The sequence below is a fragment of the Bactrocera neohumeralis genome, chromosome 6 (assembly GCF_024586455.1).
Source record: "Bactrocera neohumeralis isolate Rockhampton chromosome 6, APGP_CSIRO_Bneo_wtdbg2-racon-allhic-juicebox.fasta_v2, whole genome shotgun sequence".
In the NCBI taxonomy this organism is placed as follows: domain Eukaryota; kingdom Metazoa; phylum Arthropoda; class Insecta; order Diptera; family Tephritidae; genus Bactrocera; species Bactrocera neohumeralis.
This window is the reverse complement of record NC_065923.1, coordinates 2,538,129-2,556,660: the sequence shown is the minus strand read 5'-3', so window position 1 is coordinate 2,556,660 and position 18,532 is coordinate 2,538,129. Positions and strand designations below refer to the sequence as shown.

General features: G+C 35.7%; 1 protein-coding gene across 3 annotated transcripts in view; it reads right to left on the bottom strand.

Annotated features, from left to right (window-relative positions):
- The window catches only part of LOC126762490 (collagen alpha-1(XVIII) chain), a 420,330-nt gene that overhangs the window by 368,956 nt on the left and 32,842 nt on the right, over window positions 1-18,532 (bottom strand). For all 3 annotated transcript variants that reach the window (XM_050479265.1, XM_050479270.1, XM_050479271.1), the window contains exons 3-5: window positions 11,410-11,780; window positions 6,123-6,365; window positions 3,689-4,084 (exon numbers count right to left, since the gene is read on the bottom strand). In XM_050479265.1, the coding sequence (XP_050335222.1) occupies window positions 3,689-3,708 (20 nt within the window). In that variant the 5' untranslated portion in view covers window positions 3,709-4,084; window positions 6,123-6,365; window positions 11,410-11,780. The remainder of the gene's footprint in view (window positions 1-3,688; window positions 4,085-6,122; window positions 6,366-11,409; window positions 11,781-18,532) is intronic.

Here is an 18,532-nt window from a genome sequence, read left to right as displayed (position 1 = left end):
TGATAAATCTAATCATAACTGGCCCGTATCTTATACTTCTGTAATAGCGTTAATCAGGTCCTTGTCCACCTTATCTCTCCAATGGAGTGGTGGTCTTACTCTTCCTCTGCTTCTTTCGGCGGGTACTGCGACGAATACTTTCAGAGCTGGATTGTTTTCGTCCATTCGTACGACATGACCTAGCCAGCGTAACCGCTGTCTTTTAATTCGCTGAACTATGTCAATGTCGTCGTATAACTCGTACAGCTCATCGTGAATGGCTTTAAGATTTTTGTTTTTGTTCATCGAGAGAGGACTTTACTTCTCAATTGCCTACTCAGTCCGAAGTAGCACATGTTGGCAAAAGTTATTTTGCGTTGGATTTCGAGGCCTGACCCGTATACTGACCAAAAAAATACATTTTCACATATCTCCACCAATATATGTATACATATCAAAGATTCATATATTTATACTCTTCTAAAATGTTGTTTCAGAGCATTATAGTATATAAATGATCAGAATGAAAAGACGACTTCAAATCCTGGTGACTGTTTGACCTTCCGTCCGTCTGTGCAAGCTGTGACTTGAGTATAAACTAAGATATCTTGATGAAATTTTGTAGACGTAGTCCTTAACAAAAAAGTAAGAACGTGTTCATAGATGGGTTTGATCGGACCACCACCATAAAACACAATTTCAAATTTCGTGTTCGAGTGTACAAATAAAGAAGCAATAAATTTAACGGGATAACACTTTGCACGACTAACGCCTTTAGATTATGCCACCTTACGACCAAAAATGGTTTAAATCAAATAAAAACTGTCCTAGCCCCATGGTACCGAATATGTCGACCGCAGTATTCATAGGTGGCATTTTATCGCAAATATCGGTTAATGTGTGAGATATATAATTGAAATTCACGGAAACAGGTCAATACTTTCTTAAGCCCCATACACCTAATATAAAGATTTTCGAACTTCCGGGCCGCTTTATACTGCATACATCGGCCAACATGTGAGTAATCTCTTTTTGTCTAAAATGGTTAAAATAGGACAAAAACTTATATAACAAACATACATATGTATATTACTCCATACGAATGGAGATGGTATATGAGGAACGCTAATGAATCTCAGAGAACATCTTATTAGTATGTGTTTAGTATTGAAAAATATTAATAAAATCATATACTCTCATATACTACATACATATAATGATTTTCGTTTTTCTAACAAACCTTATGCCAAATATGTCGGTCAGTGTATTAGTTATATATAGAATTGATTGGATCCTGATCCTTTTGTTGACATTTGGCGCCTTAAGGTATTTCCCTGGCTATGATTCTTGCAAGTTGCAACTTAGCCCTTCCTTACATGTTTTTTGCTAAAATTCGCCAGACAAATATTTTCGTCGTTGGCATAGAGCTACCAATTACACACCAATTGATTTATGGAGATCAAACTTCATACGAAACAAAAGAAAATTAATATCGATTCGATTAGAGCGCGCAGTTTAAATGGACCAGCCCGAGTCAAATTTGATTAGATGCAAAACAGTTTACTTCGATTATTCATTAAATTTTTGTTCCTAAAATCAATAACTTAATATTTTCTCCAATAATTTTCTAGAATTTGATGACCTCGTTAAAAGCTTTTAATTTCGCCCTTGATATTTTTCAATTTGAAGTACTCTCAGCAATTAAATAGTGTTATAAGCTGTTTTTGAGCGCTATTTATATGCTTGCACCGACATCAGCCTAATTTCAAGTCGTGTATCAACAAAGTTTACCAGTCTTCCTGAACCGCACTAAGTACCAATATTATTTACTAATCGCAACAAAAAATACATTTAAGTGTATTTCCGGCGAAAACTATTGAAATTCTCAAAGAGCACTTCAGTGAACTTCAAGCAAATAAAGTCTTGTCTGAAGTGTTGCCACTTCAAGTCAATCAATACAGTTCGAGGGTTATATTTGTTTGCATGCTGGGTCAAATTTTATTCATAAATATGTATGTATGTAAATATCTATAAATGCAAGGAACTTCGAGTATCAGATATATTTCTCGCAAATAATACATATGCAAATTGAAAAGTTTTTTATTAAAAAATTGTTATTGCGAAAATCGCTCGCCTTTCCACATTGTATGCCAAATGCAAGAAAAGAATGACAAGCAATAAACTTGCTAAAAAGCAATAAGATTGGAGCACTTTACAAAAAAGGAAAAAGCTTCGATTGCACCGTTGACGCTCGATTTTCAATTCAAATGCCGCTGTTGATAAATTCAGCGTATTTCTAGGTGTGTTTTGAAAGGCAGGAGTGTTGCTCCTACTTAAGGAGTTTCAGTAAATAATGTGATTGATAAATAAGGAAATCAGTTGGTGATATTTTAAATTAAAATAAATAGTGCAGATTTTGTGTGCAAGTGGTGCCGAGAGCAGAAAGACTCAAAAATATAGAGAAAATATTCGACGGCTCTGTCAAAATACGACTAAGCGGCAGTAGATCACTTGCCAGAATATGAAAATTCGTACAAAGCAGAGATACAAACTCAACTATAAGAAAGGAAACATAAATACTACCGATGACTTCTTCTTTCTCCTGGCAACTTTGAAATCAGCATTTCGATGCCAAGTGTTTTTCAGGCGATTTTTATCATGAGAACGAAGTTTAATTACGATTTTGTTTGAAATTTTGTCTTTTCCATATAATTATGGCTACGGTATCGTTTAAAATGTTGCAGAAGCTTTCTGGAGAGTCTCCTTTGCCACGAACATAAGTACTTGAGTAGCACAACGCATTCAGTGAGGGACATGAAGTCATTGCCTCTTGCGAATCTGGTGGATAGAAAGAGGGAGATCAGAAACAATTTCTTCTAAGCCCGAAGTTCTCATTGAAGCCCAGCGTTCTACAACAATTTTTTGAAGCTATATCTCGCAAGCAATTCAATACAGAAAATCGATAGCTGAAAACACCACATTCATGAAATACAATATTACTGGCGATGAGACGTGGGGTTATGAATATGGCGTCTACTCGGTCCAACAACCTAGTGAATAAACCGAAGCTGAAACCAAAACAAAACAAACAAAAAACAAAATTCATTAAAGCCACTCAAGAATATCCCGTCGAAACTTAGAGTGTTTGGAAAATTAGAAAATTTATTAAACGTTGGCCAGCTTGCACTGGTTCAAAATAATCTTATTTCGAAAAAAAGATTGACATTAAACTAAGTTACGTAATAAGTCCAGGTAAAATTTTTGTGGAAACAAGTTTCAGCAGTTTTATATAAGTGGTAGGCGAATTTAGAGGTAAGAAAAATTCTTATTATTCTTACCCAGCAATTATATTTTTAATTTCATGGTAATAAAATAGTTTCAAGATTGATGAGTGTGACAAATATTTAAAAAAATTCTGAGGTCTTTTTTATGTGCATAGGAAAAATTTCAACAAAATTTCAACCACTGTTGAGGTTTCTCAATAGTCAGATGAGAAACTATACGCCAGCTTTCATAGAAAATAATTCAACTTTAAAAAACAAGAATTGTTACGAAATAATTATTTTTATTTTTTACAAAAAAATTCTACGTGTCAATTTTTACTGCCAGAACAACTTAGAACTGTATATACCCACATTTATCTGTATACTTATACATATGTATATGTACAAGTATATATCCGATTTTGTATTGGGTTTTTTGTACTCACCGCTTTGCTGCGCTGGCCATATTCAATTTAGAGGTTTTTCTGCAACTCAGCCAGGCTTGTTGTATCTTACGCCGTTATTTTATGTAGTTAAGCTCTGCAATGCGAATATCGCCGGTATGAAGTGATTGCACAGAGGCAGTAAGTCAGTCGTTGCAGTTTAGTAGCTGGCAATCTGACTAATTGGCATCACTGTGATATCAGTTGCACAACTCTAATTTGTTGACCGTTGTTGGTTTTTCACAATTCACGTGCTGTTGCTGTTGCTGTTTCTGTTGCTGTTATTTTATTTTATTGCTATTGTTGTTTTAACACTATTCGGTGTATGCTAATGCAAATTGTTTGCAACCAGGTGCTGCTGGTCACTATTTGTTTTCACACACTGACGCTTTCGATTACCTGCAACGGCATTTATGCATTTATAAAATTACTTGTATAAGGTATATGTGTTATACATATGTATGTGCATGACACTCTTGCACGTTGTATATTTATGTGTGGTGTTTAGGTTTAGGCGAATTATTGCACAATTTTGTATCATTTCGTTTATTTGGCATTTATTGCATTGCCACATGCAACATGCAACACAAACACTTTTCCATTAGTTTGCTTCGAAAATTTGTGGCTTTTCATCAAAGCGGACAAATGGAAAAATTGCAATTTATTTGTATTTCAAATTGTTTAGTTTTATTATTTGTTTTTTTTATAAACATTTTTGTACTTTTCATAGGTCTTATAGCCTTCTATTTACTATTATTTTAATTTTTTATAAAGTTTTATTGATTATTCATTTATTTCTGTTTGTCTACCGAAATAGAAAATCGAACAAATTAATTTCGATAAATCACTCACCAGAGGTGTCAGGTTTTGAGCTTTCGAAAAAGCTTTAGTTTTCAATTGCACACACCTGCTGAGTGTGCGGGTGTGTGAGTTTGTAAACGAAATTGTTAAATTGTCTGGAAAATTAATTAGAATGGGGTATGAGGCAAATGCTTTGAGGCTTTTGAAAAAATTTTACTAGGATTTGTACTTTTTTATGGAGTTTATTGAGGAACCCCTTAAAAAATTTATATATGAAGAATTTCATAGAAAACGTGGGTGCTTGCGAATCTATATATGGATGTATATATAATATATACAAATATAAATAATTGCAGTAAGGGTTCGGTCAATGACCTATTATAGGTCCAAACACGTTAAATTTATTTACATTGTTCATTAAAAACATAAAATAATGCAGTCAAGTCATGTAAATTTCACTAATACAAGGAGATGCACTAAAGCTAACGTTAAGAAGTCTAAGTGACGCGAAGACAATGGAACTATGAATATTACTCTGTATTTTCCTTGATCTTATCCCCATCTGAATTAAAAATTCATCTATTTGTATAATAAAATTGTTTGGGGACACCTCTTTTCGGAGGTCCTCCTGGAGATTGGCAATGGGAATGCAAAATTTTTCAAAATGAATCAGTAGTTATAAAAATAGATTCAATTATTGTAATGTACTTTACTTTTATCATTTAGATATTAACATTCCTTTTGGAAGAAAACACAAAATAAGGCGCTTTTTGCAGCTTTATTCGAATGAGAGCAAAGGCGATTTATACCGATTAATCTTTGGAAAATACCGTTAACGGCTTTACATATAATATAAGTTTTTAGCTTATGAGATAATAATTTTATCATTTCACTACTTTTTTTTAATTTCGGCCATTAAGAGTTTATTAGCAATAATTTAGAATTAATTTCTGCACACTAGGCGCTTATCACAGTCTCCGCATATGCTAATAATTTTCCACCAAATTTTATAATTATCAAGCAACACTAGCAAACTACTCGCCTGACTCTATACATGCACATAACGCACTTTTGCCACGACTAGCTCTACGCCATGGCATATGTATGAAAACGCCTGCCACACAGCTTAATCTAAAGCGTACGCTTATCAAGCGTTACTCATACGCCCCCACCCATTTGCTGTGGGTTATTGGCCTGATGCGCCGAATGCCGTTTCAGCGTTTAAAGTTTTCTCCCTTTCTTTTGATTTACGGCGCATTAGGCCTATAGCTCGTTAATCATTTTTGCATTGCTACACATGTGTTCAACCGCCACTTTGTCGCTGCGCGCGTATGTGTAATGGTATGATGTCTGTGTGGAGTGGGTGTATTGTGCACCAAAAGCCCCTTGCGCACTTAACCACTAGTTAATAGCACTTTATTTTGCCCACCCTCACATACACACACACACTTCCTTGTTTAGGCAAACGCCACTTGTTATCCAAGCACAGGATTTATACGCAAACGTGTATGTATTTATGTGGATGTTGCATGTTTTATGACATTTAAATATTTATGTAGCACATATTTTTCTTCAACACTGAAGCACAAGCAAAATATTTTATTTTGCATCACATGTAGTTATATTTGGCACTCACACAGTGAAATCACTTTGCTAATATTGTTGTCAAGTCGATAGTCCATAAATTGAGTGTGTGTGTGTGTACAGTTTTGCTGCTGCTGCCTTCGACGCAAATTTACTGTTAAAATTTATCTGCTTTTTAACAGCTTTCATTGGCCGTCGATTGGTTCACAGACACATGCGCATACATATAAGTATGTATACATTGAATCCCTTCATCTCTATGACACTTGCTCGCAGTTATTGTCGTTGTTGTATGCTGAAAATAGATTAAAGAGGTATTTCCAATTGAATATTTTATTGGCAAATATTGATTTCATTGGTTTCATCAAAAATTTAAAAGCCTTATAATAAACATAAACGAGCATATTTACGAACACAAATACGGAAAAAACACGAAAATGGGAAAATAGGAAAAATGTAATAAATCTTGGAAGCAAATATGTTTTGGATGCTTGGCAATGTGTTATTTAAGTATCGATGAATGCTGCAAGGTAAGTGATTCAAGTTGACTTTTCTGCACTTTTGAAACTCACTGGATGTGTGTATGTCTATGTGTGTGTCAGGTAGATAAGCAAGGTTCAATAAAGCCATGCAGCCCAGAGCTATAGAAAACAAATTTATTTTCATAACTGTAAATTTGTTGTGTGCTTGTAAATTTGTTTATTATTTCGGGGTTTCGTACAAATTTTAGACAATTTTTGAGTATTTTTTGTAGTTAATCTCAGGAACATATATGTAATTATGAACTGTGCACATATTTGTATACATTTTATTCTAAACTGTTAAAAACTAATGATATTTTTAATGAAATTTGTCATTTTAAGTGCTATTTATATGAGAATCTTTGGTAGCTAAAAATGTTTTCTTGCAGAGATGAGTTTTTCAGTTCATAGGTTTATAGGTATATTTTAGCTCATGAATTCTTTAGATTAGTTTTTGGCTTAAACAAATAAATCAGTTGATCAAATTTGACCCGGACTGATAAAAAATGCAAAAGATCATTTTCACGTATATTAATAATAAATCTTTATTATCGCCTTCAAATTAGCTTTCTGAGCCAGTTCAAACATGCTAACGTCTACGAGGTTTGACAATTAAGTAATGAGACTGATTTTATTGCCGCGCTTGTGGTAAACCTGTGACCTTGAAATTCCCTTTCTCTTTTTCCGACATCCCTCCCCTCTCGTTCGTTCGCCTGCTGCGTCAAGTTGAGTAGACGTGTGTTTGTAGCGCTCGTCACGAAAATGGAAAAACGAAATCAAGAGCAACCCATCACGATAAAATTTTGCGCCAGATTGGGCGAAACAGCTTCGGAAACGTACGCTAAAATTGTAAGAGTGTATGGTGATAGTGCTCTTAGTCGTGCCCAGATGTTTCTATGGCACAATGATTGTCTCCGGAAAAAACTCGCATGAGCAAGTCGAAGGTGAAAACGATGATTATTGCCTTTTTTGATAGCCGTGGAATTGTTCACAAAGAATTCGTTCCACAGGGGAAAACTGTGAATCAAGTCTACATTGCCAAGTACTCGAAAAATTTCGAAAACGAGTCATCAGGGTGCGCCCAGACATCGCTTGTAACAGAATCCTTCATCACGACAACGCGCCGTGCCACACCGCCCTCAGCGTGTCCCAGTATTCGGCCTCTAAAGGGATCGCCGTGTTGCAACAGCCGCCTTATTCGCCCGACATATCACCCTGTGACTTTTTTTGTTTCCTAAAATTAAATCAGTGGTCAAAGGAACCCATTTTGAGTCGATTACGGACATCCAGGCAGCCGTGACGAGGGTACAGAAATGTTATGAAGCATGGAAAACGCGCTGGAATCGCTGTATAGCTGCTCAAAGGGGACTACTTTGAAGGGGATGACAGAGTTGTAGAATAATTTTCAAATATACGGTTTTTATGGAATCAGTCTCATTACTTAGTTGTCAAAACTCGTATTCCATACACTTATTTTTAACCTTGGCTGGGGTGGCCTTCATTGTCTTCAGAGGCGTTCAAAACTTTTGCCTAGATTGTTGGATAGTTTTGACGTCGTACTCCTAAACACACGTCTGCTCACTAGAAATGATGCCTTTGATGAATGTAATAAAATGAACTACTACTTTACAATGTTTTTGCAAAAAGTACACATCTTTTGATATGAATCTAGCAAGGTACCGCTGCATATCCAAAACATTAACAAAAATGTACTGGGACGATCCAAAAGAAATAGTAAGAAGCTCTGCTACATATTGTAAATGTTGAACAGGATAAAGTAGAGTTGCCACCTTACTGAACTTTCTGATGATAAAAAAGAAGAAAAGAATAGAAATTAACGTGAAAGCTTTCACCATGTGATAAACGACCATATCCACTATATATTTGTGGACTTTAAATTCGCTTTCGATATTCGAATAATACTTATTGCAAAAAATACAACAACACTGATTAGTTTCTAAAAGTAGGGCCCCTCTCCGCCAGCTATTATAATAACATAGGTTTCAGATCGCCTTCTATATACAAACCATTGTTACGGGAGATATTTCAAGCTACATAAGCGAACCGTTCGATAGAAGAGAACAGCAAATTTAGCGTTGAAAAATATCAAGAGGAAAATGATTTTCATATGGGGAGAAGGAATGACTAATTACTGTTGTTGAATCGACCAAGAGGGAGCTAGCAATAAAAGAAAAATCACCTAAATATTTTTCAAATGCTTGCCTATAAATTTTTTGAATTTTTTTTTCAATAAACTGCGCTACCTCTTTCTCTTATTTTAGAAAAAGAAAGCTAGGATAAAAGAGGGAAATTTATTAGAAAAAAAATAATCAATTTAATTTTAACCAGATTTCTGCCTCAGTAACTCCTGATTGGTGATACAAATTTGTAACTGAAAATAAAAAAGATCAGGAACATAAAATCATAATATAATTTAATGAGTAATTTAAATTTGTTCACAATGCTAGCAAATTGCAACGTCTTACCCTGAAACTCTGTGCAATAAGTTTTCATAGATTTCTTCCTACACCCATAGTTACAAGACCAAAAGCACAAATGACAACGAACATAAACAGTCAGGGTACTAACGAGGTTGTCAACATTGCATTATAAAAGGATGTCGAAGAGGCACAACAACAAAAAAAAGAAGAACTGAAACGCAGCTACGTCACGCGAAGACAATAAAGTGGCAGTGCAGACGAGGTGTGCGAGAGAAAAGGATGCAATATCTTGTGTTGCAACGCGCAAAGCGAGGCTTAATGAATCAATTATCAGTGTGTGTGTGACAAGCACTTCAGCTGTCTTTAAAAGAGCAAGAGCCTGAGAAATCTTCGAGAAAAGTCTTGCAAGTGGAACTTTGCATTTTCCTCTAGATAGGAAGATTCGAACTCCAAGAACTGCCAGCAAACTGAGTACATATATTACATATGTATGTTTGTATGTATATGTGAGCAAGTTTATGAAACTTTTCCATTCTTTTCCCCCATTCTTTACATATACAATATTTGCTCTTTCACTTTCTTGGCGTTCGCTTAATATCTTTAATCCGCACATTTTGTAAGGCCACTCAACTAAGTGACTGTCACATTAAGGATATTGTCAACTGCTTCCTGCTTCGTTACCTGCGTATAAACGTTTAAGAGCCCGGCTACACATAGCAACAAAGGCGCCTATGTAAATACATGTGTGAATAGTATATTGCTGTTTCTGTGTATGTGTTTAGTTGGCACTCGAATGATTAGCGCGTGTGTTCTATCTATAAAAGCAAAGGAAATATCGCTAAGCAAACCATTGAAAGAAGTTTCAACGAAACTTCCGTTATTGGTTGCAGGCAACAAAAGAATGAACCGGCAAGAGAATGTGCTATGGTATGGCTCTCACTTACTACACCTACATATGTATGTATGTGCAATTCATAACAAGCTTGGTGGATATTATGTGTTACTATGCATATTGTTGCGATTCTAGCCCATTTGATGTGATCATTCACAAAAAAAATAACTCGACATTTATCGAAGAAATATATATATTTAATATGGAAACTAAAATTTGTTCTCAGAACTGGTGCTTAAATAAACGACGTGGAGGTGTGTCAACTCTGCTAAAGACATATCACCCTACTAACGTACAAATAATTAACTTTAGACTAAAAAATACAAATCTTTCGTTTTCAAAATAATTATCGATTTTCGTTGTTTCAATTTGAAATTGAAGAAACAGCTTGGCTGCACCATTTTCTGCTCAAATTTTGCAATTGATTAGCAAACCAACAGTTATCATCCGTGCCCTTGCCTTTTACGGCTACTACGCCAGCAACTTGCCTTCACACATTCCCCTTGTAATCTTTTTAGGGTCATTTAAATCTTTTAGCAAATGAACATGAGCCCAAATGATCTAACGGTATTTACGAAGATGTGTATGAACTGCACGAAGCACTTTATTTGCTTTCTACCGCAGGTATATGCATTGTCAAGGAAAAAAATGGCCCAACAAAATGAGGCACTCCATTTGGGCACATTTTGTCGCACATAAAATGCCCTTTCTCCCATGGGACCATGCCGCACATGCGTTGCAACCACGCACGGTGCCACAAGTAACTATTTAGCTACACTTACCATAGACCCGGTGGCACACATATGTACATATGCGCATGTCCTAAGTACTTGGGCTTTGCACGCGACGTGAGTTTATTAGTGCGTCGTGAGCTTTTTTGTTTGCCTACGTGCCTCATACGCAAATGTGCGCCTCATGTATATTTATGTGTGTGTGTAATGGCCCTCGGTAAATTTTCCTAAGTACCTAAGTAGCTGCGTGGCCGCCGGCGAGTATGACTTTTAGTGGACCCCGACTGGAAAGTTTCGTGTGTGAATTTGAGCGATGTGTTGCATTATGTTGCCCGCCGGCCATTACTTCAGCCACGTTGTTAACCAGCAGCTCAAACATAATGCTCATCATTATCGTCATCAGCTCAGCTTATTTTTCCACGTTAAATTATCAGCTTAATTTTCTTACTAACCGGGAGGGTTTATTCTTCCGACACATTTACTGCGGCTGTCAAGCTTTCAGAAGCAAGAAAAAACCGTAACTTATACATATACATATATGTAGTTGCATATGTTGTTGTTTGTTGCAAAAATATCTGCTGGTGCTTTACGTGCGTTCGCATCTTCGCAAATACCTAGAAGCGAGTGTGCTCATAGAAACTCTGAGAAAATGTTAAGGTTGAAAGGTGAGGGGTACAATACTTGTATGTGCCTCCACGAACAAAGATATACATATATTTTTATGCAGATGTGTGTCTATGTCACATTTACTTACTTACTTAAACGCTCTCTCAACGTTCTGCTGTCATTTCGCTTAAAAATAACACATGCACTTGCCCCGTGGCACAAGAAAAATGATTATCCTGCGACATTATTGGACTTATTGCCAATTTCTGCTTCATTATATTTTTTGTTATTTCTTTTCTAGTTTTTTTATCTTGCTTCCACTTGTACACCGCTAATTTGGCTCACATTCACTTGTTTGCCACACATGTTGACGTGCGTAGTCTTATCTGCCACATAAAGACACATAGAGCAAATCATTGCACACCTGCACAGTTCGATCCAATCTGTCTCCTCATTATTTTTGCGGAAATTTTGGTTTTTATTTGTTAAACTCCATTTTCTTTGCGACCACACAGTGAGCTAAAATGACGAAATTTAAATCAAAACTAAAATGTTTTATTTACAACAAATAAAAATTGCTCTAAATAATTTTTCTATTTTGGCTTATATTTATTGTATTTAATTCGCTCATATGCAAGCTTAAAAGAAATATGATTTCTTTAAAGAATAAGATAAAGTTCTTCTTTATATAAATAAAAAAGTTGGTAAATTAAAATTTCAGCTGCGATTAATAATAGCAGTATTGAGGATTTTGCATCAAAAATCAATTAATTCATTATAATAATATAAAATAAAGTTTAAACAATTAGTATTTCGTCGAATGGCTGTTTTTGGATAATACAGCTGCACATCTCCTAGGCATGGAGTCAACCAAACGCCTGCATTTCTCAATAGGAATGGCCTTCTTCACAGCATTCCATAATTGCTTCATATTTGACGGACTCTCTTTCCCTACAGCTTCTTTGCCCTCTGCCCAAAGATTCTCAATTGGATTAAGGTCCGGTGACTGAGTCGGCCAACCCATAACCTCAACTCCATTTAGAGCAAACCAATGTTTTACCAACCTGCTGGTACATTTGGGGTCGTTGTCTTGTTGATAGACCCATTTCAAAGGAATTTTCCATTCAGCGTGTGGTAGCATAGTCGGCTCCATTATTTCAACTTACAATTTGGCATCCATGTTTTCTTTAATCTAAAATAACGGACCTCTACCATAGTAAGAGAAGCACCCCCTACATTGTTTTTGGCACCTTCATGTTTTGCCGTCCGTGAAACATATTTAGGATCAAATGAAGCGTTTACTGGCTTTGTACATGCTGTCGGCGTCCTCGGGAACCAAATAAAACAGTTTTTGTTTCATCGGACCACAATATGTTGCGCCATTTTTCGACTGACCAATGCAGGTGCTCTTCAAGCCAATGCTATTATTCACAAAACACTGATATTATTTCGAACACAGTTGTATATTAATGTCTGTCTGTATATATTAAAACTAGTCCCTTAGTTTTCAAGATATCGACCTAGAATTTTCATTTGACATGATATATCCACAAAATTAGACATGTCTAAGACAGCGGTATAAGTATTCTTCGAAAAGTTTTATCAGATCGGACGACTATTGCATTAGTGTAATCGAAGTTAACGCTTTTTCTTGGTTTTCTTCTTCTTTTTTATTCGACTTAGGAAGTATTTAGTATTCCACTCCATAACTTTGATCCATCACTTACGGCTTTCCCCTTTGAAGAAAACTCATTGCCTTCTTCGAATCACCAGGTTAGTAGGTAAAAACCGAGATCACATTCACAAGAAGCAATGTAGACTATTACCGTTTTTTTGTTATACTCCTATGTATGTATAATTCTGATAGTTTAAGACTTTGCATAGGTTAGATTAGGTTGAGTTTCCCCAAGATGGCGGTGGATCACATATTCATAAGCAGATAAATAATGAAGTCAAATAAAACTTCTGTATTTGTATAATAATCACAAAGCACCTTGGACCAAGATACTTTATTTATATTTCCGCAATATAACCTGGATTAATAAAAATAAGGGTCTGAGGGTTTTCAACCTTCACCTGACAAAAGCGGCATATTCATGAAGAAAGAGTTCATTCAATCTCATCATTTTCTAAGCAGCTTATGCAACTGTAATGCAATAAAATTTTTTCTTACCGCATGAATTCAGATCGGTCAGTGTCGGAACTCCAAAACCTTTGAAAGGTGAACTGTTCTAAGGGCGAAGAACTTCCGATTTACCGTAAACTATAAGAACCATGCGATTACACAGTTGCTAGCATCTGGTCAGCACTTGTCGAGCAAACTTTAGACCAACTATGCTCAACAAATCAGTCTAATCACAAAGGAACTCGAAGCCAGTAATAAGTGATCGAGACGTCACTTCACTAGTCCCGAGCGTATGATCGCGATTACATTTAAACTTTAACTTCGAAATCACGTCAATATTCGAATCTTGGACCTTATGGCATACCTTACATCTATAACTTTATACAGTCACGAAGTCTAAAACTCCAAAAATTGTAATAGTTTACTAATCAGTTTGTATAAAAAACCATTAAATTTCGTTTACTTAAATTGAAACGAAGCTAAAAACCCTTCTCAAATAAACTGGATCGGCCAACTTTCGTTAGTTTTAGGAGAGTACCTGCCATAAATGGCCTAACGTCACGGTGCTTAACAGCACCTAAATCAAAACAGCGCCCCAAATAATAAAAGCTTTTTGCAAGCATTATTTGGTTTCAGTTGGTAATTCGTGGCCGATCTAAAATCTCTTTCATACTGTGGATCCCGCGCCCAGCCGCAATGCGACTCCACACTGAACCGCATTTTTCAATTCCACCTGCATTTAGGGATAAACCACAGCCACTACGAATCTCTGGGAACTACCAGTTAAGCACCTATCAAACTCAATAACTGATGACATTTGTCGCTTAAACTTGAAAAGTCTTTTCATTAGAAAGAATCTCATTCAAGGTCTATAATATAAGTTCAAGTTGATAGCAAGACTTTACTGATATTTCGGGACAAGCTAAACAACAGATATTGTAGATTTGTCGTAAGAGAGGTATGCCTTACCGAGGGAAAATTCTGCCCCTGCCCACTGGATTGCTTAGTTCATATTATACCTATATGTTACAGCGAGCTGACCAGAAAAATATTACTCGGAAAATGTAGTGTTGCCTTTGACAATATTCTACGCCCAAGTACATATGTGAAGATATCTCGTTAACTAAAGCACTTGATTTCGATTGCTCAGTTTGTATGGCAGCTATATGGCGTTGTGATTCGATTCAAACAATTTTTTTGGAGATTACTTTATTTTCCTGGGAAATAATCTGGGGAAAATTTCTTGAAGATGTCTCGTCAAATGAAAAAGTTTTCCATACAAGCTCATCATTCCGATTGTTCATTTTGTATGACAACTACATATATGTTGTAAGAGGCTGATATTGCCGATTCCGTGAAATGAACAGCTTCTTGGGGAGAAAATGACGGGTGCATAATGCTCTTGATAGGGTCTTCGACGTTTCTCCCTAGGTATTGCAGACAAATATATATAATATATCCTGTTCGGGATATAAATGTAGCCCGAATTTTGAGCGCTTTGATTTTTAGGCTATGTTGTTTGAAACCGTGAAAAATTTTTTGGAAGTAGGATTTTAACAAAAAATGTCCGCAAATTAAATAAAAACATTATTTTTGATTTTAACCTTTCTTCGTGATTGTTATAGTTAAATTTGGAAGGTTTAATATATGCCTAAAAACACTCGTAAAGATATTAAAAATTTCAAAACTTGCAGTAAAAATTCCGCTAGAAATGTAGGAAAATTATATTTCTTATGTCAATAGGCATACGCAGATGGCTGAACAGAAATTCGAAATATATTTCGCCTGGCTTTTTTACCATTTTCGGGTGAATCATTTCAATTCGTGCCACTAATAACAGGTTAAGAGCTAATCGAATTCATTCACAGCTGCTCTCGCTTTCATATATACATACATATGTACATATAAATAAGTATTGACATTGTCTGCTCTACCTATGTGTCTACTCTATGGTAATTATTATTATATTCTTTCTATAATTTTTCAATTTTCCAATATGCAAAAGTGAAACCGTTAAAGTGCATGCAGTCATAAGAGTTCACTCGAGTGCATTTACCCAGTTATGCAAACTGACCACTTTCCTACTCACAAACCGCAATTTCTAAAAACAGAGAGAAAATAACAACAACAAATATGTATGCATATAAATATAGTGGCAAAACAACAATTTCCATATATACGCGTGCGTATGTGTGTTTGGTTGAAAGTGCAGGGAAGCATGTGATAAGTGCTTAAGCGACAGACAACAACAGTGCAACAAGTAGTTCATTGTCACAGTGGCGTCAGCCTAAAATAAAATAAAATCTAGAATAATAAAGAAATAGAAACAAAATCAAATAGACAAACAAATGTGGCTGAAATATGTTGCATATTAATAAATATAAATGACTTAATTGAAATCAACAGTCACCGGCCGGTCATTGAAAATGTGGCAGATTAAAGCCAGAGATTGCTGAATAACTAAGCAACTCAATTGTCTAATAGAGTGGCGAATAACCACAGGCATGTGTATTATGCGCACGCAACTAAAGCAAAAACAACATTTACATATGTTCAATATAAATTTACATATGGAAGCAAAAACAAATACACACATCACACACCAACACATGCACATCAGCACGCAGACACGCACGCTGGCACTTTGGTTGCACGCATAACTGTAAAATGTAAACACTGATAAGGCGATGGCAACGCAAATGAATTATTGTTGCTCAGCTCAGTGTTTGTTGTTGTTGTTGTTAACGTTTTTATTTCTTTTTTGTTGTAATGAGTTTTTAATTGTGTTTGCCTGCTGACAGCAGCTTTCAACTTTTCAAGTAAGCCATTTAATGGTCAATTGGAAGGCTTAAGCAATAAAATTACATATTTACGTGCGCACACAGTCATACATATACACACATGTATTACGTCAGTTCGGTTTTTATTGTTGTAGCACTGATACGGCTGTAATCAATGCAGATTTGTCTGGCTCTCATGTGCACACAAGCTCTTGAAAAGCTCATTTATGCCGGATGAGCGCTTTATAAAGCGTTTCTTAACGTCGAGTCGTGTGTGGCAGTTGGAAGCCATGTACTTAATGCAATTCCCGGAAATAAATACAAAAGAAGAGCAAAATAATACAGAAAGTGAGATAAAACTATACCATTTGGTCAAATCTGAGCTGGACTGACTAAAAACGCAAAAATCATTTTTACGCATTTTAATAGAAATCCTTATTATCGCGTTCCAAATAGGCTCCTGAACAAATACAAACATGCCAACGCTTAATCCAATTTTCCAAACACTGGTGATAAGCCTCGTCTGGGATGGTATTCAAGGAATTAAACACAATGTTTTCATACCCCAGTAGAATAGAATGGACAATGGTACGACAGTTTCAACGGCGAAATATGCATGTTTACCCACGGATCAAAGAGTAAAATTGGAGCAGGAATAGGCTTCTTTAGTAATCAATACCCAGAAGATAGCTCAAAACTAAATGACTACAATTCTTTTATGCCGAAATTGTTGGCATAATAGAAGCTGTTAAGTAGACTTCTGACTAGACTCTCAGTGGGTAACTCGGTTAATATCACCTGGAACACCCAGTCATATAGGAGTAAAATAAACATTAAAGACAGATGAGTTGGTCCACTCAGGTAGACAGAAAGACAATGCACCTAAGTTTCCCTAAAACATCTATCTTCTTTAAAAGAAACTCCTCAGTCCTTAGAATATTTACTTGCAACATAGGTCTACCTCAAACTAGCTTTGATGGTGGACAGACTAAAAAACTTCTGCTCCTAAGCAAAATTGAACTTAGTAACATACACACAGAGTTACCTGCCTTACTTAAAATTCCACCTTCAGTGGATTCGGCGTAATGACGTTGGAATATTAGTTTTTCGAATGCCCAGCCTTCAGTCAGCTGAGACGGAATAACTTCCAAATATATTCCATTTCCTTCGAATACTCTAACTTAGAAGACATTGGGTAGCTTAGGAGTAAAAAATTCAGTTTTTTTACCAAACCTACTCAGTTGCTGAATAAGGCTTAATTTGGTTACCTTCCGGGAGCACAATTAGCCTTATAATGACCTAAATACGGTCACCTACATTCTGGTGCTCCTGCGTCCCGCTTTCCAACGAAAAAACCAACCAATCAAGTTGTACTGCACCATTTGAAATAATATATTAATATTCCTCATTCCAATATTCTGACTGATGCCACCGGCTTTGAGTTTAAAAATAAAACTACTTCATCTGAGGATGAGGAAACCTAAAATTAAAGTGACTAAAGAAAGCCTAAGCTGATAATATTTTTTTTAAAGAATTTTAAATAATACTGTGACTTAACCATCTCTTCAACAAATTTAATGCCTTGTTATCAAAATTATTTTATTTTATTGTTTTCATTTTGTTTTTTGTTGAAATAACCAATCCCTTGAGATGAATGTGTACCATTAAGTCAAAAAATTAATTTAATTTGAAGAAATATTCTAGGAGTTTTTAAGCTTAGCTCAAACTGAACAATTTCACACTATTTAAAAAAACCATTAAACTAATTGTCACACTCAATTTATTGGGCACTTAATCCGTACTATATCCCCTAATGGCAACAGCCAAACGATAGAGGCGAAGCATTGAAAATTTACAAATGAAATATTTCAAGCGCTTGACCCGTCAAAGTGCTACAACAAGAATGAATTATTAACCCATGACAAATACGCTGCCCAAAAGTCGTTAGAAAAAACTTTGTGGTGCAAGCAACTTGTTGGCAGTAACTGCTTACACGTGGCAACACTTACAGATTATACATCGGTACATGTAATCCAAACATGAGCAAATGAAGGCATGAGACAAAAAACTCTGTGGCACCAAAAATAAAAATAAATAAATAAAATTAGGCCACACTGCGCCCGCTGACATCACCAACATAGCATTTCGTAATATTAAGTAAATATGCTTTTTATTAACAACAACTCTCACTCCCTGCTGCGGGTATTTCTATTTTAATTCCCCATGCGCGCATAAAAGCTTTAATTATTAATATGGAACTCAAGAAATTAAATTACACGCATTTGTGTTAGAGTTGTTGCGAAATATCTGCTTGTTATCAACATGTTGCTGGATGCCCAAGCTCCGCAATTAAAATTTGAAATAAA